The 24,837-nt window shown below is 37.5% G+C and overlaps 1 protein-coding gene across 1 annotated transcript in view; it reads right to left on the reverse strand.

Moving 5' to 3' along the window:
- Positions 1–228: 228 nt before the first annotated feature.
- Positions 229–24,837, reverse strand: part of PRKCI (protein kinase C iota) — a 30,094-nt gene continuing 5,485 nt past the window's right edge. The window contains exons 2-18 of the mRNA XM_086618188.1: positions 22,949–23,070; positions 18,327–18,416; positions 16,920–16,970; positions 15,649–15,734; positions 14,180–14,320; positions 13,258–13,312; positions 12,524–12,582; positions 11,912–12,088; positions 10,853–10,950; positions 9,735–9,821; positions 8,990–9,125; positions 8,032–8,119; positions 5,930–6,055; positions 5,748–5,827; positions 4,630–4,719; positions 4,228–4,343; positions 229–3,091 (exon numbers count right to left, since the gene is read on the reverse strand). Coding sequence (XP_086474314.1) covers positions 3,004–3,091; positions 4,228–4,343; positions 4,630–4,719; positions 5,748–5,827; positions 5,930–6,055; positions 8,032–8,119; positions 8,990–9,125; positions 9,735–9,821; positions 10,853–10,950; positions 11,912–12,088; positions 12,524–12,582; positions 13,258–13,312; positions 14,180–14,320; positions 15,649–15,734; positions 16,920–16,970; positions 18,327–18,416; positions 22,949–23,070 — 1,690 coding nt within the window. The 3' untranslated portion in view covers positions 229–3,003. The remainder of the gene's footprint in view (positions 3,092–4,227; positions 4,344–4,629; positions 4,720–5,747; positions 5,828–5,929; positions 6,056–8,031; positions 8,120–8,989; positions 9,126–9,734; positions 9,822–10,852; positions 10,951–11,911; positions 12,089–12,523; positions 12,583–13,257; positions 13,313–14,179; positions 14,321–15,648; positions 15,735–16,919; positions 16,971–18,326; positions 18,417–22,948; positions 23,071–24,837) is intronic.

Below are 24,837 nucleotides of genomic sequence, written 5' to 3' on the forward strand. Positions count from 1 at the left end.
AAGAAATCATGCAGAAGTAAGCGCAGCGGATGAGAGCACTGCTCTCACTCCAAATCCCCAGCTTTGGCAGCTGAGATGACCTCTCAGAAGTTCCAGCTGAAAGAGGGCCTTCGCCAAGCAAGGTAAAATTGCATTTCGTATATTGCTTGAAGCTTTCTGTATCTGCGCAGCTGACTGAAGCCTCACTACTTACTTTTGTTTCATCACCAGTGTTGGAATGAAAGACACTATTAGAAGAATGCTTTTTCTCCATAGGGCATGATGAACGTAAGGCCTGTGAAGCACGTTGGAGAGAGACCGCCATCCTGAGACATGGTTTGGGGAGCACAGGCTGAGGGAGGTATTTCTCAGGTTGCTATGGTCTATCCCAGTGCTATCTTCTAGGAGAAATTATAAGATTAGAACAATATTCCTGTGGGACCTGGATAGTCAAGGGTCAGACGACAATTCCAGGCAAAGCCCAGCACTTTGCGGTAGTTGTTTTAGAGGCTAACACACAGAGGCCTAATAGAAATGTTTTATTTAAAGTAAAAAGTGTGCACAAATAAAGGGAAGGATTACACAACAACGTTCAAGACCATATTCCATATGAAACAGGAAAACAGCAGTGACAATATTAACTAGCAGAGCACCCATAAGATACAAAAAGGAGGTTACTCCACATAAATACATCATGCTTCTGATGCAGACACTTTCTCCAAAAGACAAAGCCTACTGCACTGGACTGTTTACACCCAATGTCCCTTCTCAATGTTTATGACAGTTGCTATATGCTTAACAACGAAAAATAACTGTTAATATCATGGCACTTTGGAGAAAATTAAAAATGGATTTACAGCCATTAAGGAGTTTGTCACTTAATGACATTCTTAATGGTTAGGTACGTAAAAAGTATGTTTTCTGTGACATTATAAAAAAAAAAAAAAAGAACTTTTGCTTTAAGCACAAAAGACAGTGTTTTACTCCATTGCTCTTTTGTGATGAATAGCAGAAATGCCCTTCCTTACATAAAGCCATTTTACTCAATACCCCATATGAAATTCAGCCGTTGTAGAGACGAGGCTTTCCTTGTTTGTTTTCAGTAACTTCCAGGGTTAACATTAATTAAGTCCCGTTGTTTGAACTAGTCATGCGGGTGTAGAAGTCAGGCTAAACAGTTAATCACAATTTCAAAACTGCACGTAAGCAGTTCACTTGACATGAACTACACGTGCTGAAGTTATTAGCTGCTCTTTAAAAGTAGGTTTGCTCTGATACTTTACATTTGAAAATACAAAACTTGAGTTTAAGGGAACCTGATTAACAGTGCAGAGGGTCAATGCTTCCCTGAAACTGAGGCCCTTCCAATCACTTCCCAGTTTTGAAAACAGCCCAATACTTGAGTTTCCTATTCACGTTGCAAAGAAAAACATGAACTAAATACCACACCATGACACTACTCCGTGTTTGTGCAATCTCTCCTCTTGAAGCTAACACAAAAGTGAAAAACCATTCACCAGAAGATTTGTGCTATGGATTTAGTGTCCCCATACAAGGATTTTCAAGGAGAGACACTGCCCAAGCAGAAGTCTCACTGAAAGCTTAGATAAAGTTTGCTAATTTGTGCTTACAGACACTTAGATCTGCTTTCAGTAACACTTAGCTTCCCTTACAGCTCTTACTTCTAGAGCACAGTCTTTTCTTCCATGTCTCTTAATCCCTTTTCCCAAAAATAATAATAATAATAAAAAAAAATTGGTACATTTGGCATTTCTTCAGTCTAAGACATTCAAAACAATTTTTATTTCTAACGTTCAAGGAATAATCTGTGCTGTATAATACACTTTTTACTAACGTGAAATGTAAGAATCACAGCTCCCAAAAGTCCTAGTTTGAACTGTTCTTTCAAATTTATTCCAATCGCTTTACTATCAACTTAGAGTCTACTACCAACATTTAAGGTCTTTGATTACAAATCACCATCTGTAAGTGGAGAAGTGAAGGGAGTCATTGTGGACAGCACTTTTTTTTTTTTTTCCAGATGTGCTTTTTCCACTGGGAAAGTGGAATGCATTTCCAACAGTATGGCAATAAGATTAAAAAAAGGAAACAAATGCCCTTATCCAGGCCACAGTTGTAACATAATGCAGTTCTGATACAGTTAAGACAGAAAGTGTAAAAGCAATAAATAATAGCATGAGGTTCTATGTCCATCAATATTAGCTGCCCATTACTGCTAAACTACACTCTACAGATTTTAACTTTTTAAAGTATTAATTGAATTCCATCTATTTAAACCAACGCTTTTATAGCATGTACAACCCTCACGGAAAGGGACGGGCTCAGAAAGGCACTCTGTGCATCAAACAGTGCACAATTCCTAGTGTGCAATTTCGGAGCAAAGTCTATCGATTCTAATAGTGAGTTAATCATCTCCTTTTGGGCAAGATCAATATCCCCTACGAAAGCAGCTGTTCTTGACCTATTCAGTTTAAAAATCTGCTCTCCTTGCTGTCATTCAACCTGAAGGGCAATAGCATAGCTCTAACTTCTAAGGAGAACAGGGAAGTCAGGTGTTTAGAGAGAAGAGACTTAAAACTACAGAAGTCATAAGTTCTTATTTGTCTTGCTGGAAAAGTGGAAGTCCTTTAATGTTATTTTATTACATCCTCTAATGCAATTTGTATTCTTAAAGCAAAAATAAAACTTTCCTTAGAACACTGTATTGGCAGATTATACAGCCAGACCCCGCTGTTCAGTCAGGAGCCCCAGAGACCAACTTCTGTATTAAAATTCAAGTTTGGCAAGACTGTTCAGAAAGTTTAACATCTTAAATCTGGCAGTTGAAGGTTCAGCATAACAACTGTCCTGGACGACAATTAATACAAAAAGAAAATTAGTAATTCACACTAGGTGGCAAGGGTAAGATGTTCAGTTACTCATTCTAGGCAAGTGCATCCGAATGAGAGATGTTTATCCATGCAGAAACAGAGTAGCAATTGGCACAGTCCGGAAATGGAGAATTCAGACACATTCCTCAGCTGACATCAAAAGAGGATTTATATATTCAAAGCCTTCAAATTCAGACTGGTCAATCTTCTTCACAATGTCACTATTAAGATTAAAAAACAGTCATTAGTTCAGCAAAATTAAAAAGGTAGCAATATTAACTGATAGTTTGTCTTAAAATTTAGACCTGTACAGTGGATTGCAATTGAGAACATTTCCCTTCTCTCTTTTGTCCCTCTCTATCCTTACAGTTACTGTTGTTTGTTTTTTTCTAGCCCCTATAAAGATAACAAAACACAAAACGACCCAGGAATAGGGACTGGGCTACTCCCATGCACATGTTCTCCCTACAAAGCAATCCACAAGGTCTGCAGTTTTAAAACTTTCCCAAAACAGTCAGTTTTGTAAAAAACTGAAAACATTAGGATGTGATCAATACTTCACCTGCATCAGCAACTTTTCTAAACTTTATTTGTACATTATGCATTTAGAAAGGGATGAAGAAGGAAGCTGGATCTCAGACCTAGTTAAGATGCATAGGTAACACTTGATATTCACTGTTTGTGTTTACATATAATATGAACATTACACAAAACCCTAGAAAAATTCCTAAAATGCAAACAGCAGTGCCCCAGTCAAATTAGAAAGGTCGTTCCCTCCTCATCCCAAGTCAGGGCCTCTCAGGAGTAAGGAATCACAAATCCACTATTAAAATCAAACACATTATCATGCATTTTATCAAGGCTTTTCAGCCAAGATAATCTCACTTGACTACTAACAATTTAAAACACCCAAAACCAAGCCAAACAAAGCATCTTCTCTTTTTGGGAACACTCAAGATAAATTCAACCTTACCCCAACATTCTAGAAACATCATGGCTTAAAGTAATGCAAAAATAAACGACTTGACAAAACAGGTCTTTTCCTTCACACATCATTTCTTGCAGATGATACCACTAAAATGTGTAAAATAGCACTTATTCAACCTTCCCTGAACTCAGATTCTTTACAGCAACTTGCCCACTGCTGTTGATTTTTACATCATGCCAGAGTACAACACTTAATCCAGCCATACTAAGTCTACCACGAGGACAAAGAACAGAATTTTCCCCAAACTAACACAAGAAAACGTTATTTACTGCTTTATGTATACTCTGTGCTACAACTACAGCTATTAAACGAAGTTTTAAACTCTTTCACTGACTTATCAGAACTTCTTAAAATTCTCATGTTACTTACTCATCATCTGGAGTGAGCTGCACAGGTTCATTGGTGAATTGGGAATCAAAGTTATCCAGACCAAATTCTCCAGATATATTTGGTTTAAATGGAGGAACCACTTGCTTTTGCTCCATCTAAGAATAAATGCACTTAGTCACACCAAGAATGAATTACAAGCCTTAAACAGGGCTGGAAGTTACCATTAAGTTTCTTTTGCATACTTCCTATACTCATTCTGTTAATCTACTGTACTTACTGAGTGTGAAAAGGTTAAAAGATTCTATATTGTCATTATGGTACCTCAGAAGTTAGGAGCTTAATGTTTTTTAAGTTTTTACATCATGTCTCACGCTCAAAACAAGTTGTCCAGCCATCACTGTATGCAAAGAAAATAAGCCAAGCCAGTGGGCATTTACATACCAGATCCCAATCAACATTGCGAAAGAAGGGATGTCCTTGGATATCTGCAAATCCTGTTTGGGGATGGCAGCCTAAACGTTCCTTTGGATCCTGTGCAAGGAAGAAAATATTTCTAAAATGAGTGCCATGGCCTACACATGAATAAAACACAAATCTTAAATTCTGTGAGAAATGAAACACCAGTTACACAGGACACTGAAGAACTAAAACGGCATTGTTTATTTTTGAAACTTCCAATTTATTGTCTGAAATAGGCATGAATATATGGAAGTCTTTGAGAGAACTTTATATAATAAACAATCATGTCATCTTTCTTCATTTTTATTCAGACCTGTTTAAACATACCATGTGTTTCAAAGCAAACTTGGTCAGATTACAAGTGAATTTGACTCTTCCTCTCACCTGCCCCTCCCCAAGCAGACTGACCATGCCAGGCAATCCCACTGGGGCAGTAACTGCAGGTTACTGATAAATACAGTGGAAATAAGGTTATTTTAACAAGACAAATCCATCTCCATATACGTGTATGCACACACCACCAAGGAGTTGTAACAGAGGCAGTGTTCTCGAATAGTATTACTGACTTAGAATAATTTAAAAATCTGTTTTCTCTTGTACCTCTTTCTCCTCACTCATCTAACGCTCACGAAATAAAGGCCAGCATGTGCTCGGATCAGTCCACTACCACACATGCACCTTGTGACTCTCAGGCTAGTAGCTACCAGCAAACAGTGAGTGCATACTGCCTCTGCGTTTCCCCTCCAAGTCATCAGCAGTTGTCAAGAGTGATGTGCTAAGCTGTTTCTCTTAAAGAGCCAAAATAAATCTGGTAAGTTTTTCCAATTCCCCAAGTTAAAGAAATCACTCCGAGCATTTCTAAGTTTTTCAATTTGAAATTTACTCATGATCCCGGCCTGACAATCTGGAGCTTCAGATTTTAAGACAAATATCTAGAATAGATCCCTCAGCTCCACTGAAATTCTGCTTTAGGCTCACACCTTTTCCACCCTATATAGCAGATGAAGTATGTCTGCAACATATTGATTAGTCAACAGGTTTAAAAAAACCACAAACCAGCTGCTTTTGAGAAGTCTTACATAGTCCTCTTTAATTCTTACCTTATTAAGGAAACTCTTTAGAACACCTGCTGCTTTAACAGAAAGGGATCGGGGAATTCGGATCTGTTTTTCCAAAATTACTGCAAGAAAACAAGGTTTGTGTCAGCCTTTGCATCTTTAAAGTTAGATTAAAGGTAGGTAGAAACAAAGCACTAAAGCGTAGGAACTCTCATGGTACTTACCTTGGAAAAGATAATCTTCTGTGTTCTGATCAGGATTGTCAGAACTCCCAACAATATCAAACGGTGACCGGCCCGCCATCATTTCAAACATAAGTACACCGAGCGCCCACCAGTCTACACTGAAGCCTAGAATTCAGAGGAGGAAACACCACTGAAGATGTTTTGGAACAAAAATACCAACACTTTCATGCCTAAAGACAGACGTGTTTTGAGAAGAAAGAGTTTAAAACTTTAAGTATTGCCAGTCTTTCTGATTGTCTGAATAAAGGAGAGGTAACAATTGTACTAGACATTACTTGGTTTATCATGAGCACCATGGGAGGGGATGCTATAATGTCCTGGTTCCAGCTGGGACAGAGTTAGTTTTTCTTTTTAGCAGCTAGAAGAGCTCTGTGTTTTGGTTTTAGTCTGGAATTTGTTATGAGAAGAATGTTGGTAGCACACTGATGTTTATAGTTAGTACTGAAATCTCAAGGACTTTTCAGCTTCTCCTGTTCTGCCAGTGTGCAGGAGCGCAACAGGCTGGGGGGGACCACAGCAGGGACAAAAGGTCCACAACTTCCCTTATGATTTGAATTTAGGAGTAGGATTGAGGGCTAAATTGGCCAATGAAGTATTCCGTATCACGCAACATCATGACCAGTATAGAGATGAGGGCTGACCAGAAAGAAGGGCTCTTGCTCTTCGGGGACTCTCACTCTCGGAGTGCTCTCTTGCTCTCTCATTCTCTTTTCAGGCCTCTCACTTGTCTGAGATTGCGGTGTCAGGGCTTACCTGTTTTGGAATCGCTTACCAGGACAGGACAGGCATTGGTCACCAGGTGGTGAGTAACTACACCATGTACCACTTGCTTGTATATATTATTATTATTATATATATTATCATTATTACTTTTTACATTATTATTATATATATATTATCATTATTACTTTTAATTTTATATTATTATCATTAAATTGTTTTTATCTCAACCCACAAGTCTCCTTCCCTTTTCCCCTTTAATTCTCTTCCCCATTCTCTGGAGGTGGGGGAGGGTGAGCCAGGGGCTGTGTGGTGTTTAGTTGCCCACCGGGCTAAACCACGACATGTACAAAGAAAAGGGAATGCAAAAAGTTTAAAGCTTGGTGTCAGGACCTTAAAAAAGGTTTAGATAATATTTAAGCCTAGTCGTTACTAACCAAGAGTGCATTATCCACAGCAGGGGATAAGGACAAGGAGAAAGCATGTAATTCTTAATAGTAGCAAGACAGTAATTTATGGAGCTAAGCATATCTATTCTACTATTCACTGCTAAAGAAAAAAAAAAATCTAGTAGCAAGGTTGGGACTGATATAGTCTGATTGGCCTAGAAAATCTGTGATAAGGAAGGAAGATGTAAAGCCAGTTTGAAAGAGACATTCAATTAAAATGAGATGGTAGATTTGGAAAAACAAACAAACCAACCAACCCCACAACAAAAAAAAAAACAAAACAACACAAACATTTTTTTTTAATTAGAAACTAATTGTATAACTTGCTAAAATCTTAAGGGAAGAAAACTGATCAAAGATCTGCATTGGAAGCTTAGGAAGAAAGGATAAGTAATAGGAAATATGCACAGCAAGCCTTCTATACTCTCTTACATCTCTTGCTTCCAGAATCTTGTGGGCTTCCTGAACAAGCAATTGCATAGACAATTTCATTTTTAAGACTAGGATTTGTGAAAGGGATGTCTATTATTTAGGCCCTTTGCAATGCATTTATATCTAATACTATCATTGCTGCTGAATATAAAGCTCCAAACCCAAACACAATTCAAGACTGCAAGTATATCATTAGTAGTATCTAAAATAGTTATAATCAATCATAAATTTGGAAGACTCAAGCTATTCTTTGAGACTGATAAAAAGAATTTACCATGTGGAAGGCAGGGTATCTCATTTGCTTGGTGTGATGTTTTCCGCCCGCCCTTTGAAGGGTTTATTTACTTTTTCAGACAGGATGCTTAGTTGAGACTGATCACTTGTCTAATGGAGATTTACACTTTCTACTGCTAAACAAATCAAGTAAGATGTAATGGATGAGGTGAAAATCACATAACAGCAGTGAAAAATTCAATTTACCATAATCCTCTCCCCGGAGAATTTCAGGTGCAATATAGTTTGGAGTCCCACAGAACGTGCTGGTTGTGTCACCAGGCCTCAGACCCTCCTTTAAGAAAAGACAGGAATGAAATGCTTTACAGTTAGTCACAGATCCCACAATCCCCCTCTGCTAAGAACTTAATTTTGAATTAATTTAAGTGTTCTGAACAAATTGCTTTTGTTTTAGTAAGACTATACTTAAGTCTGTATGCAAATAAATACAAAAGACTACTGGTTTCAGAAGAAACAGAGGTAGGTTGCATCTAGAGTCTCAAGAGGATGGCGCATACCTATTGATGACAACGTCTTTTAAAGTTTTAGTTAGTGAGCTCCACCACATCTCTAGTGACAGGGAAGCGGGAATAACTGAGGCATGGTGGAACAGCTTACACAACTGCGGTGTTGTGATGGACACAGACAAGGTTTTCAGAGAAGAGCACGGGATGCAGAATGGGAGGAGGTCACCCAGAGCAGCTGTGCAATCTTCAGCCTTGGAAGTTTTCAAGACCAAACTGAATAAAGCCCTCGGTAGCTTACCATTCCTTGAGCAGGAGGGTGGATTAGACTTCCTGAGGCCCTTTCCAACCCGTACTATTTTATGTTTTTCAGTTGCTTAGTCAAAATTACAGCGTGACTGATATATTTCAACCTCTTGCTCTTTTCAAAAAACCAAGCTATCCTGACTATTTCAGTCTACCCATTCCAGTCAAGTTGATACAGCAGCTTTATAAAAACATAAACAGCATCTACATATGTAGTCTGGGCACTTCGGCACCTCTTTTTCTTTTCTCCATTTGTAAAAGTGAAATAAGCATACAATCTATCTGCACTGTGTATGAATTAATACCTTGAAATTTCACATTTTTAAGTCTGTATCTTTTAATTTGACAATTTCTTAATTGTTGATTTCACTGGTTAGCAAGGTACTAGAGCTTACCTTGCACATGCCATAATCTGTGAGTTTAATATGCCCTTCAGAATCTAGTAGCACATTATCCAGTTTCAAATCTCTGTAGATTATCCCTCGTTCGTGTAAATAGTTCAACGCTAGACTGATTTCAGCAGAATAAAACCTAGTGTAGAAACAGATACTGATTAGTCAAGTAATCAAAACCGAAACCACAACAACAGTCTCGGTAATATGATACTTTTCTAAATACAATCCCACGTATTTTATTATTTTTCATCAAAGAAGTGGATAAGTTGTTTATAATCATACCAACGTTTCTATCCACAGTCACTTCAAAAAAGTTCTTTAATTAATATTAACATCTACTGAAATCATCCCTTTCATCTCACCATCTGAGATGAAGCATATGCACCAAGAACTCAGCATTTGCCTGGACAGCTGGTAGTCGTCTTTTTAAGAGAAACACATTGATATCATTAGCCAGTTAAAAAAATACCACCGAAGTGTTTTTCCAGAAAAAAAAAAATCAGAATCAGATTGAAGTCATCTAGGGTAATGCTAATACAAACAACACCTAAATGCTTCCTATTACAGTTCCTCCTTGAAACTAAAATATGGTAGCTTGCAGCATTAAAATGAGGATGCAGTTTCACGTTTCTTAAACCCTTAACATCTGGAGAAGATTTGCTAGCTCATCATCATAATCTCTGCACTACTGCACTGTGTCAGAAAACCAAATGTTTTCATGCAAGAAATCTGAAATCAGACATACCTGGCATGCTCCTCTGGCAGCTTTCTCTGTCTCTGCATATGAAACATGAGATCTCCTCCATTTACATATTCTATAACAAAGAATAACCTGAAACACACAGGAGTTTGTTACAAATGGTTGTATATAAGGCTGAAAGATGTTTGAGATGTTACAGGTCTGTTAGCGAGCAATACCAGTTCAACTCCTCCCATCCCTCTGGTTATAATGGCTGGTATCACCATTTTCCCTCCCTTTGAATAAATTTCCAAAGTTAAAAATCAAATACATGAAGTCTCACTAGATAATTCCTTTACTGCTAAAAGAAAGTAAGTAATCCCTCCCACATTCCTAATCCATTACAGCCATTGCTTGTCATTACTACATATGTGACTACATAAATAGATTCACATCAGTTTCTACGCACAAACTAGGAAAAAAGAAAATAAATCTAATTTTCCTTCGTGATTTTTTCGTTAATACTATTAGTATATTACAAATACTCTTACTTCTCACTTCCCTCCACTAGCTAGTCACCTTTTCAAACAGCAAGAATGTTGTTTGAATATATAATAACTGTATTTTATATATACTGGAAATTATTACTGTATAGAATAGTAATTTATTTGTCTCTGCAATCTCTTCCCCTATATTTAAACACACAGGAAAAAAAATCATTTTCATCTCTATTATCCCGTTTTCCTTTTTAAAATTCAGAACTATTTTCTGAGTCTTGCTTAGCTCAGAGACTCATCTTCAGAGGGTCCATGCAAGTTTGAAATAAATTTCTTCATTTTTTGTACTTCTGATTTCTCTCTCTCTAAACATTTTTTCTCTCCCATTCTAGGTTCTGTCTTCTACCTTCTAGCCTTAAGACTTTTTTTCTGCTAGCTGCAGCTCTCTTCCTGTCCGAATCCTTCTCATCATACCTACCAGTACTTTGCACTCCTTTGCATCTTCTCAATGTGAAAAGCTTAGATGATGAACACGGCCTTTTGCTCATAAAATACTACAGTGATTTACAGCGCATTAGCTTTTCCTACCCACCTAACACTTCATGCTTTAAATAGGCCTTTGAGGTGCCTAACAGTATGAAATATTTTTTAAATAAGATTATCTTCTTATTCTCTTATGACCTTTACCTGCTTTCTGTCTGGAAGCAAGAGTGTAGTCCAACAAGAAAGGGATGATTTGAAGCCTGTTCAAAGACGTGTTTCTCTGTCTGAACCCAATCAATATCCTATTTATGTAAGAAAAGCGACATTCAGAAAAGGACTGTTGCACTTCTTAGGTCAAATATTAATGACAATCAGTAGAAAGGTATTCAAATGTTTTGCTATTCTTGTTTTACTTGCAAGAAATTAAATACAGTTCTCTAATGTGAAGTAAGACAATTTAGCATACTCGTTTTTTTTTCCTGTCTTGAATGTCCTGTACTTTTAGCCTCACTGTGTAACTACGCTTGGGAACGTACAAACACTCATCTATAAAAGATAAACTTGTGCAGACAAATGTAAAGTAGCATCAAGAATTGCAGAAGAAATCAATGGTAGACCAAGGAAAAAATGCAAAAGCTCTTGGATAGCAAACCACAGTCACTAAAGAAACACAGGGCAAATCTTCAGCAACAAGAGGTGTTCAGCATTTTAACACTGCAACTTCTGGCAAGTTTCCACTAATCACTGTTCGAGCTACAAAAACTGTTAAGATGGAGGTCTGATTCAAAGAGCAATTAAAACAATATTGTGAGATCTCCTTTGTGACAAAAAAAAAAAATCAAACTCGAACATAAGAAAAGCCACACTCCATCCATTTCTTTTTCAGCCCAGCAAGCCAACATAATAGAAGAGATAGGGAATACTGCTCCAAAATAAGGAAGCAGGCCAGGCTTGCTAACTCGAATCATGCAGGAGCACTGCTGTAGACAGTGCTGATCACAAAAGGAGACACTGACAACACGTGCAATGAGGCTCATGACAGAAACAACCAGCACAGGAGGGCGGCTGTGAGGTACCACTCTCAATGAAGACCTCAACACTGGTTATCTGTCTTGTGAACCTTCTGTAGCAGAGTATGTGTAAGTTACTGCATGTATAATTTTCAATTAGTGTTGCAGACCCAGAAGCCTGGCTCCCACCTCGTGGCACATACTGAAGCTCTTTGGAAGAGCTGCCTGATTTATTGATAAACAGCTTGCCTACCTCATCATCATTGACGAGCTCTTTCTTCACGACTTTCATTGCATAAATGCGTTCAGTTTTCTTCAATCGAACAAGCAGTACTTTAGCATAACTGCCTCTTCCTATAACTCGGAGCAAATCGAAATCCTGAAGACCCAGACTGGAGGAAGCTTTGCCACTTTCTCTGATGCTCATTGCCTTTTGATAAAGATGATTTGAAATTAGTAAGCAGGCTTGCCAATTTTAATAACTGCAAAAGTTAGCATTTCAAAACAGAACAGAAAAATTAATGTAAACAACTGATTCAAATAACACTTGTTTTTCTTAAAACTGCACTGTCCTGAAAAGGAATGTGAGAGAAAAGGAAGGAGGCAGAGGAGACTTAGCAGATAAGAAACAAATGAAACTGGAGGAGTCTGGAATACTTTCTAAGTCAAAGCACATCTACACTTTCTAAACCAAAGCACATCCCAACTCAAGGTTCAAAATAAAACAGCTGAGTGAGCAACCCAAAAGTGCTTTATTGTACTAGTATTCAGTTTGTGACAAGTGAAATTACTAAAAATCTCAATATTGAGAGAGATAAAGGCTTTAAGATCTCTGAATACAGGTAGCATGGTTACAATACTTTACCTCCTTTTCTTCACCAACATGGTCCAAGCTCTCATGACTTGAGGGATTATACGGAATCACTAGAGGTGCAAGAAAAATTGTTAAACTAATGCGACAACAGTATTTTCTTTTGTCTTAAAATTTCCACTCACAAGATCTAAATCAGAGAGACATACAATTTAAATGCACCTGCTGTAAGTGTTCGAAACTGTTGGGTTTGGTGTTTAGTTTGTTCGGTTTTTTTACAACATCATAATCATTCTTTTGCAATACTGCATTAATAATCAGTTATGGCTAATATAAAACGCTGTAGTATATTTGGAGATCTCTTCAGATTAATCTTGACTCCATAAACAGAGAATCTTGTGCAGAACAGTGGTTTGTTTGGTATTTAACCTGATCATTACCTATATTCAAATTCAAATGTTAGGACCATCACTGTGATTGCTACAAGAATGAACTTGTTTGTTTGACCAGGTTATTCAAAGTGCACAGCTTATTGATGGAAAAATTTAACTAACAGCCCAAATTCTTCTTTTTTAGTGAAGTTTCTTAAACTGATAAGATACAGAGAACTGAGGAATTTTTATATTTACATCGGCCTTAGCATTAAGAAGCTGTCTTAATTTTCTTGTTCTATGAATAAAAGAACGGGTTTTAAAATAATTTACCTAAAGTTATTTTGTTTTATTTCAAAACTCAAAAGTTCATGTTCCAGCCATAGTAATTTGAAGAAAAAAACCTATTGATCTTACCTGATTCTACATTATCTGGATGCACTGACGATGGATCCATAGACATTATTGGTTCCTGCAAGTATGCACAGGATTTTTGTAATAGACTGTCCCAGTCTGAGAGACATTATTTTAGATACAATAAATGAAATAAATGAACCCTGAGGAATATAATCTAGCTACTTTTTGACTTGATCAGTCAACATAGTTACTGCTCTAATCCATACACAATAAAATAAACCACTGCAGTCCTTATTTTACCTATTTTCCAGAAGTTATGACACATTTCCAGAGGCTGTTGAAGTGACAACTTAGTACAACAGAGAAAAGAAGTATAGCAGATGAGAAATGAGACAGAAAAGCTCAGGTACTTCAGCACTACATACATTAGACAAACTACTTAACAAAATGTAGACCTGTAGCTGCTTTTAATATTAAAGAAGGAGCAGTAATCATCTAAATTTTTCAGGGAACTTAAGAACTAAAAATGATTGAATTTATTGGGTGAAAAGTCACAACTTCTACACTTTATCTTCCTTTTCTGTGAAACAAGAAATAGTCTAATAATCTAACAGATATTTAGAGAATTTATTTTACCTGTACCTCACTTTGAAGATCCAAAATAGAGTGTGTGTGTGCGTATGCACGCACTATGTAACAATATAGTTGAAGGATGAGATAAATATCACTTATATGTTTATATTTAACACAGGAAAAAATATCAGGTGTGAAAGCTAGGCACCCACTTTGCCACTAAACTGTCATCCTGCTAAGCAATTCCCAAACTTTCTTGCAAAGCATCACAGTAACCATAAAGGATAACGTTTCATCTACCGAGATTATTTGCAGACTATACTCTGAAAACCATTAGTATAAAATGGGCTTTTTTGTTTGATTGGTTGGTTGTTTTTTAAAGACAACTTTTCGGGTAAGTTTTACTTACTGGTTGTAGTGTATGACGACCACATTCAATACTGACGAGTTTGTGACACTTCTTGTGAACAAGGAGTTTGCAATTGATGCATTTATATCCCTGGCGACCCAGGCCCCATATTCGGTCAGTGCAGATGGCACAATGAGCTCTCTAGAATGACAAATCAACAAAACCAATTAAAGAGCAAAAATTAACAGAAACCATTCAGCCACATTTTCCTTAACACAGAACACAGGACAGGAGATCAGAGTGATCCCTGCTGAATTTGCCACTATACTTAGAGTGTCTATATGAAAACTTTAAGAACCAACAGGCAGATATAGTATAGAGGATTTAAAAAATTAGAATTGAACAACAAGCAGCAACTGCTGCACAAAAAGTGTGCATCTGCACAAAAAGACACAGGCACAGCCGGCCTCTTCTGCTGCACGCAGGCCCAGAGACATACGAGCCCAGTCCAGGCGAAAAGCACTGCAGCTGAACTGGCAGGCTGCGGTACCCAAACTAATCTGCTACATGTCTCACCATCCCTCTGTGTAGATGAGTCCTCACAGTTGTACAGAGGAAGGCAGGACAGCAAAAGCTTCAATACATTAAACCACCAGATAACAAGAAACGGGAAGATCATCATTCACTGAAGGACATTCACAAAACAACTCAAAAGAACCATGGAAACAGGGTGTCTATGGAAGCAGGAGTGGAAAGTGGCTAAATAATGGTGCCTTGACAGCCTTTGACCAGTAAGAGGTCCAAAAAAAAAAAAAAAAGCAGTTAAGATATGAACAATGCTGAAGATGAAGTTTAGTGGAGACAATCTTTGAGCACTAAGCTTAGAAAAGAAGGAAAGATTATCAAAGCTGTCAAAGAACCTGGCCTATTCAAATATTTTGGGGTTTTCTTTTTGCTGTTGCTTTTTCTAAACACAACAGAGAGCCTTCTTGGTCCTTAGCTAATTACATTTGACTATCGCTTCTTGAAAATATGACAAACAGTTTGTTATTTTCAGTTGATTACATGCCATCATAAGCAAGCTGTTAGGAGAAACATCTCAGCTTTTCATTTAAAAGTCATAAAAGAAAAGTCTGTGCATCATAAGCGAGTTCAGACTTTTTACTCCCAGAACTTAAAGAACTGAAAATGTACTTCCAGCTCATAGTCATCTAATGCCAGTGTTCAAGTCTGCCCTCTGGGAAGACTTTAAGGGAACACAGGAGCATTTCTATAATGGACATCATGATTTCAGAGCACACACAAAGTGAATTGCAACCAATTAATTTTTTTCTATTTTAAGTTTCAGAAAATTTAATAACAATTAAGTTTCCTGAAACCACAGGGTTATGAAAAGTCTACATACTATAGACAAACAACAAAAATACAAAGAACAAAACTACCTTATCATTTTTCAAGGCAGTGACATTGTAATTACAACAGTAAGACATCGCCGTATCATGGTTTTAAGTACCCAACAAGAGTCTCACCCTGTTAAATCGTTTGGCTTGGAAAGTGTGACCATTTGCACAATAGAGTTTTCGCCACCGGCGGGCGCCTCGGCGATAAATGGATTCTAAGAGGAAAAACATACGATTACATCCATAAAAACAGAAACACAGAACTACAACATCTCATGGACGTTTCTGTGTACAGTGATTTGCAGAGTAAAGTTTCACTCCTACACCTCACAGAAACACAGAGAATCTTTTTCATCTTTTAAATCTTGGAGAAAATTTGAAGTAGAATATCCTGATCAACTCAAAAGTTCATTCTGCTTTTCCAAAGTTAAAATGAACAGTGAGTCAAGAGAACGAAAAAAACACGAACACTTGCGTGCAAAGTACGCAACTACCTTACCTAAACTTAGGGAGGAGCTGTGGGGAAAGGGAAGGAGGAAAGAAGGGGAATTTCAGGAACATGCCCTGATTTATAAGGCTGCTTGCACAAATCCTCCAGTGTTCTAGATCCACAGCTGCCACTGTTTTTCCGCATGCTGGGTTTTTTTTTTCCAATTTTTATTTTTTGAGGCATATCAGGAACTACAATTGGAAACTAGAATATACAAAACTACACTGAGTCACAAATCTATTTCAGATTTAGTCTGCAACCTCATTTTTCCAGAAAAGCAGCGTTATCCATACTGCCAAAGTTAACTTTTAAGCATCTACATTTACATTTGTCCGAGACTTGGATATCAAGTTGACAGATGTGTGCGTGCATAACATACACATGCTCTTCTAGAAAACTTTAAGACAGAGGGAAAAATCGCCTCTTTAACGTCCAGTACATTAGCTAACAGAACTCAGCGGTTTTTGAAGAATACTCCTGATAGCACCTAAACATCAATTTTAAATGAATTAACCACAGATCTCTAAATGGTGATACAGCAAGTCATTACCATTGGTTACCACTGGTTACAAGCCTTTGCTCACATTAGTCAGCCAGCAATCTGGCAACTACCAAAAAGATAGGAATATGATAAAAAACTGTTACGATGGAATAGGCAAAAGTAAGGAAAGCAGAGTGACATGGAGAGTTAACAGGAATGCGAAACGCTTATTAACAATGATTCAGAAATGACAAACAACATTTTAAGTTTAGCAAGACTTTCTATTCATTTTAAATATTTAATTTCTAGAGATTTGCACTATTAATATTCATAAGCACAGGATGCCAAACTATAGAACATCAAAATCTTCTAAAACAAGAAATTTGAATTCCTGATTTTCTATACTTCTTAATTAAAACGCCTACTTACTATCTTCTCCTGGACAAGGCATGCCAGGCCGTTCTGGTACACAAGGAAATACTGCAAGAAAAACATTAACTTCCAATTAATCTTTATTTTGGACAGAACATAAATGTTTGGGTTAAATACAACACTTCCGAAAGGCGATCAACCGTTCAGGAAGACGGCACAGACTGCATTTTACCAAAACCCTGCGCCACAGCAGGTGAGCTGAGAAGCTGCCACAAACCCTTTTGCTGAACATAACAGTGATTCACATGAGAAATATGACAAAAAACGGAGTAAAAAAAAGTTATTTCCTAAAGACAATAACTATAAACAGGTAATGGTTCTGGTTTCTCATGTTACCAATCATCACAGTCAGTATTTGGAAGTTTTGACTGTAAATATATTATATTACAGTGTTCTAACAGCTACATATGATCTTGTCTATATTACCCTTTTTTTTTTTTTCAGTTTATTTAGCTTGGGTAACTGACAGAGAAGTAAAACTGGGGAGAGAGAGCCCTGGTACTGGTTTAATCAGAAGCTTATCAAACACAAAAATAAACGGGGAAAGGGCAGATCAAAAAGCATACTGAAGTAATATATACAGAAACAGTGAAACATATATAGAAATAGACTACGTTGCTCTTCCACTTTTCAAAAGTCTTTGTGGGAAGCTGAAAAGCAGTCTCTTCCTTCCAAATGAGCTGATAGTGAACTAGAATCTTTTGATCCTTTCAGAGAAGAACCATGTTAAGACACTGTAGTGTAACACACTCACTAACACTCTTCACAACAATCCCCTGCTTTTGTGTTATAACCTCTGTTAAACTGAAATCTATCTTCTACTTGTAAAAAGTTACAAACAGTAAGAAAAATATGCCACAAAAGCTACCAAAATAGGCATACAATCCTGAAAAACAAAAACTGAACAATTACGTAAACAGGTGCACGATATTATTAGGTTCAAAACTGGTCTAAAGCACTTAATTTTTGAAAAGTCAAACTTTTAACTAATCTGGCATCACAAATGGAGCTCATCAACTTTTTCCCTAATATAGATGCTGCTCTAAAGCATTTATCAATAACGAAGTGTAGGACACTGTACTATGTATCTTCAACCGTGCGTTGCCAGCAAGCATAGGAAGGCACTTAGGGTGAACGAATGAAAGAGACAGGAGCTGTCTTTCATTAACAAACTAACAGCAAAGTATTTTTTCCTGCCTTAATTTAATAAAGAATATTGACTCGACAAAGTGCTGACAACTAAAAAGCACAGTGCACGGTCTTCAGCATCCCCTTGCCAGAATGCCACAACAGGCTTTAACTGAGGAGGCTGGAATGGTGCAAAAAACACAGACAACACAAGGTAAGAAGTGCACTTCTTCACAGGTACAAACATGAGAACTGATACAGTAAATCTCACCACACCGTGAATAAGCAGCTCTGAATCCTTGTTTAGTTCGTACAACCGAAAGGCCTCTTCTAACTCCAGCTGGGAAGAAACTGTACATGGATCTCCTATAGAAAGAAAAGAGCACAGTACAAAACAATTCAATTAGTTCTGTGCTATTGAACAGTTCTAAGATAATTACCGTAGCAAGACAGAACAATGTTCTCAAGCGTGGTAGTATTTATTTTTAACACTGTCCAGAAAGTACATCTGAAAATACAGCCATATGGAATGCTTTCAGGGAAAATAAAAATATGAGAGATTCCCAAAAGGCAAGCAGATCATAATCACAAAACATCATTGGTTTGGTCTGCTACAAGCACGGTTACGCATCATTTCAGTAAAGGAGGAGTAGGTTATCTTCCTGCACCTAAAATCCTTCTAAGATTCTATTTGATTTCATGGATTTTTAATTAGAACTGAGTCAATTCTGTTTTCATAGCTGCTTCAACATCGACAAGACTTTAACCAGGAGGATCAAAGGCAGTTTGACCTTTAGTCTTTCCTTAAACCTCAATCAAGACATTGGACAAATTGTGTAACCTAAGTGAAAACACCTAAATTTTCTGATTTTTAGCTACCACGTTTGCACTCACAGGACTATATGAAGTAAAATCTCTTAAAGAAAAGCACCAACGCAGGAAAAAAAGTGTGGGGTGTTGTGTGGTTTTTTTCTCTTTTTATAGAACAATTGCAGCTTTTGTTGACCATTTGAGATGGATCAGATTATTGTACAAGCACTTGGCAGGCATTCTAAAGTTTCTCTGAGAAGACCGCGTTGGATTGCTTTAACGAATCTGCGTTTCAGAAGTAGCAGTTTAGGACTGACTGAAGTCTCTGTAGATATCTATTTTATGATTCTAAAACACCAACATGTATCCACAAAGGTATTTTAGAATCATTAAACAACATTTAATTACACCAGGGCGATTTTGGCATGTAAGTAGGTTTAAAATCTAGGGAGAAGGGTGAGTGAGGAACAAAGGAGATCAAGCTAGAGATCTGCTGAATTCAGGATCAGGAGTAAGGAGGATCTCAAATTCTAGCCTTGGTTCCCACTCCTTTGGACACACAGTCTGTACTTTACCTGTTTCTCAAGATTCATCTAAAGACTTCATCTGATACTTTAACGGATCACCTGTGTCTGCCAGTGTTTGGAACCTGCTATAAAGCCTGAAAAGAACAGCCACGCAACAAAACGTTTTCTTCAGTGTCTGATGCAGATTAGTAATGGTATAGAAAAATTATCCCCCTAAAAGAAGAAACCTTGTTCAAAATAATACTACAGCTGAAATATGTTTAAAGCAATGTTGAATCTGAATCATCACTGCCCCAAAGAAAGAAAATATTTCTGGTTATTAGTTCAACATTTTCTTTTTCCCCCTCCAACCTACACAAGATATTTATTCTACGTGAGAACACAGGATTTATCTCTGCCTGCTCGTACTCCAGTACGTGAGCAGAACTTCTTTCTAGCCAAAATCCCATCCAGTAAGTCTACTGTCATATAACGTTTCCAATTTTTAACAGAAATATGACTTTCCACACCCTTAAGTGGTAAACTGGCTGTGAGTAACTGAACTGGAAGATGGCAGAACAACTCCCCTCTCAGCTGCACTGGATGTAATCTGAAAGTTATCCTGCTTTGAGTCTTCGGTCAATACCATGGTTTGAAAGCTAACCAGCCACAGTTTACTAACTATTCTTTTTGTTTTGTATTACAAGATAACCAAAATTAATGCAGGCATTGCTAAGGCTTTTCCATAGAGCCACACACCTAGCAGGCAGGGGGATATTTAAAACTCACTCTACAAAAGTGTTTCCAGTTAATTCGTTCTGTTTCTAATGTATCCATTCTTATTCTATCGCTAAAATATTAGTAATAAATGTAAACTGTTCATTTGTAGTATTCTATCTTTATTCTTTTCTGCATGCCATAATCCTCCAAATGAGTCTTTGAAGCCAGTTGCAGTTATTTTTCACCATACTGCCTTCCCCCTACCATTAGCCTATCTGGACATCAAACTGGCTACCCGCTAAACAAATTTACAGTGCAGAGCACAGGGGGAGGAGAAGGAACAACTATTTTTATTCAGACTCACTATGAGAATCAACAAACCAGTTTTTCTTCATTTGTTTCTGACACCTGTGCAAACAGTTTTGTGTTTCTTTTTGGCAGAAGAAAGGAGGCTCCCAAGAACACACACCACGCTTCAAACTAGGAACAGAAGATTTACAGACATGCTCTTTCAACAAGTTCGGAGTAGCATGAATTTTGCAGCCATCCAAAGACAGCTGGGATAAGCGTCATAGGAAAATATTTATTTTTGAGTTATACAGCAAGAAACAATAGACTGAACACAAACGTAAGGCTAGTGTCCACCCCACAGGACATTTCAGAAGACAGAGGTAGGACAAACTGACAGCATACAAATAAAACAAATTTATCTAAAATCAAATCAAGTTCATTCTGTTTTCCAGTTGCATCTGAGCATTTTTTGAAGTGATTCCACTCAACTAAATCAGGTTTGCCTTTATGTGCCAATTACCTCTATGAAATAGAAGTAGTTGTACACAATGGTCTGCATCTTGTAAAGGCTAAAAAGACACATCTAGTATACGACAAACAAAAACCTTAGTGACTAGGTAAATCCAGCTTAGTCGCACATCTGATGAAGTAGTTTAGTCCAGAAGTAGTGACGAGGTGGCCTAGACGTAATATCTCATCTCATACTACAAGCAGCACGGGTAGCAGTATAACAAGTACCAGCCCACAGTACGCACGTTTCCTCATGCTACTATTAAAGAGTGATCTTCAGTTTTAGTGAAGAGGATGCAACACAGCAATTTTCCAAGAAAGCAAATTATGAGTTTCTAGAAAGAATACCAACTGAAAACACTAGAGAGTGGCGGAGAGAGAAGAGAGGAGGCAGGGGTCTTGGCAGGAAGCCATGTATTGCAGATGCAAGAATTACTCATAATAAAGACAGGAGGATTTTTTTTAAACACACTCTTAATCGTCGGATTAACTTTTTCTCCACTGACATTAAACTGGAAGTCAATGATTAAAGCAAACACAGCTTGCTTGTGAAAATTGAACCCTATGTGAATACACGAAAATAATTTAGTCAAACTGCAGCATTTCTGTTTTTTAAACCTATCTCTCATTAAAGTGCAGAAATTGAGACAGAATAAACTACTGCTTCAAGCAAATTATTGAATCTGCACAAAACTTTCTACAAATGTTTTATTAAGAAAGACATATACTTCTTACTATGACTGACACTACAGACTCTTCCTCTTCAGTGAGAAGTCTATTTTCTTCCTCAAGATAAAACATAACAGGCAGCTTACCATCAAGTAAATGTTCGACTCAAATAGCACCACTGTGCATTTCACTCACAAACACCGTTCATTTTACTTTACTGTATCTGCCTGGTATAACTAACTTTGCAATGATGAGGGGAAGGAAAAAAAAAAAGAAAATCTGCTCAGATCTGCCCAAGACCACATAATCTTCACCCCACCTGTCCATATTGCACTTCCAAAAATCAGCTTTGGTCCATGTTTAGCTTTAAGCTCTGAATAAACTGGCACTCACCCAATTTTGAATGGGAAAGCTGCAAGAAGGGGAGGAAACTGGTTTATAAGCATCGTTTATGCTAATCACCGCATACAAACACTAATCACTGCCGACAAATCACTGCACATTATGGCCTTTTATGTACTGCATCCAGTACTCAGCATGTTAAAATAACTCAACAGCTACTTCACAATTCAGACGTCTCTCTGATGTAGCTCAAAACCTATGTGGAGAACACACCGATTCCACAAAGAAAACAGGAACTACAAATAACCTTTTCAAAAAATTATTAATGTATACACACAGCTCCACTGGACTACACCTGCTAAAGAAAAGGGAGAACAGACTGAACTTTTTTTGATCTGAGGTAAACTTTACATGGATAACCTAAGTGCTAGAGATGACAAGAGTTCTCAGCCAAGGCGGTTACTGCGCTTTGATGAGGAGTTACTATACATCATTAAGACAAGTAATTTCTCTTTTAACATTTAGAAAAAGTTTTATTAGTAGCTATGTGTTAATAGCCTTCCGTCGCTGAAGTAACACTCAAAATACAGTAGTTTTGGTTACACATACAACTCAACTACCTATTATATTGTATCTATATTTTAGATAAATACTGTAATTTGTATAACTTAAGGTTAGTTTAAGTCTTTTTTCAAGATTTAAGACTCAAAGGGAACCATGGTCATCTTCAGCAGTATAAGGGAATACTTTCTATTCCTTTCCATAAGTAATCCTTACATTGAACTCACATTTTGATAGTCACTGAGGTTTTATTTGATTAAAAGAAAAAAAAAGAGCTACACACTAAGCAGTTTGAAACAACCACCTTTTCATTAAGATACACTTACAGAGGCATTGCATAACCTTTATTTTTGGAGTCAGATTTACTATTTCTAAAACTATACTTGGGAAGTATGTTTTATAAGCTTATCTTATGAAAGCAGAAAGGAAAAGATGAAAGGGAGAGGAAAGCTAGAAAGCTGAGCAATATGTTGATCAGCATTAATTTACCTTCTTCATCAATCCACTTCATGGTGAAAAGCTGTTCGTTGTCAAAGGAGCACATGTCTCGAACTTCATTGCACAGTCCCTCGAATGAGATGGAAGGTTCAAAATACGTTATCATGATGTCCCTGAGCAAGAGAAAAATAAATTTGAGAAACTATGTTGTAATACGTAGCACTTGATCATCACCTCTAACACCTTCCATGTACCACAAATATAAAACTCATCCCTGCTGCAGCCCCCTAAAAAATATTGAAATAAAATAAAGCACACAAGTTCCCTTCCTATAGCAAAGTCAGGCTTCAAGTGATTTTTATTACCAACTAATTGACATATAATCCTCTGGGTATCTGCTTAAGAAAAATTAAGAATTACATGCCCAAATAACTATGATTTGGGCAGACATTAACCACACACAGAAATGAGATATATTATACCAGTGAAAACTGAAGAATGAAATGCTGCAAAAATTTTGGAGGATGTTATTAAAATATTGCTGGTTTTGCTTGCTCTTTAATAGCCATTTTGTTATTAGATATGAAAATGTTGCAAGAACATATACATCTTCTCCAACTAAATTTTGACTGTGTAGATGTTGTAAAAAATCAATGAAAAATATTAAACAGGTTTCCTAGCGGATTAGGGGGGATGTTCCAAATACTGAAAGTGTCTTTTAAAGAGACTCATGATGCTTCACTGCAATGACAGAGATGGCTGAGACACATACTTAGAATTAAAATTTACTACTTTACCGTTATGTAGAATGGATATTTCTGCTACAATTAAGATTAAAAGTTAGCTAACCTGGTGTTTTAAATATGTTAACATAAAATGCTGACCCATTGTCCTCGTATTTGCTGGGCCTTAAATGAGAACAGGTGACTCAGGGTTGCAGTTCTTTAAACAAAGGACTTCAGAGATACAGTTCAGAGGAAGGTGGAGGAAAAAAAAACAGAGAAGGCTGTTTACAACACTACTCTTCAAACATCCCAAATAAGCCAAATGTTTGAGTTATGAGACTAATCTTCCCATAAAAACCTCAGCTAGTCAGGATTTGTTTCAGTTGGTGCCAACCACCAGCGTTATTTGGTGGGGAAAAAAAATAACTGAAGCAACAAAGTTTATATCTGGTCAAAATTCACCTCAGCATGCCTACCAGACTGAAGGGTATCTATGCAGCAAGTTGAATGTCTTTAAATGATCTTGTGCATGGGCAGAGTGGTATCAAGAAGGTGACTTACCCTGTGGTCACTGAACCTGAACCACTTTCAGGAGTGGCGGAGAACACATGCGATAAACACGCTTGCCTGAGGCTCCTTTAAGTTCAGTAGCATGAATAAAATATAGTAGCAGGTTCTAAGCACTCTGGAAGAACAGCTAGCCCATTTCTGGATTTATGAGCATGACCAGAGTCAGTTAAGTTAGGGGGAAGACCCCAGTAAATGGTAAGGACAGAGAAATACCTCTTCAATAACCTGAATAAAGCAGGCAAAAGCTGCCACATTATTTAGCTGAGGAATTGCTCCTCTTCTTTCCACATGAGACAAACTGCAAGACAAAACAATATCTGGACCTCAGTATGAGACGCGGTACAGTACTTTGGGACAAATGGGGCTTCATTTGAAACACCAGTTTGTGCCCATTCCACAAGGCAAACTGTTCCCTCCGATACCAAGTTGTCCCTTTGCATCGTCCCTCAAAACGCACAAGCTGCCAACCCAACACCAGAGTTGTCCCTACCAACCGGGGCAGGTCTAACAGTGCATTACTGCTACAGGCACGCAGGCAGCGACCACAGAGAAACCCACGGGGCTGCATGAGGAGGCAAAGCCTTAACCTGTATTTCCTGTTTTTCTGGGAAGGAAGTAAGGCACTGCTTACTTAGCAGCTTCCTT

The sequence above is a fragment of the Tauraco erythrolophus genome, chromosome 11, assembly GCF_009769465.1.
Source record: "Tauraco erythrolophus isolate bTauEry1 chromosome 11, bTauEry1.pri, whole genome shotgun sequence".
NCBI lineage: Eukaryota > Metazoa > Chordata > Aves > Musophagiformes > Musophagidae > Tauraco > Tauraco erythrolophus.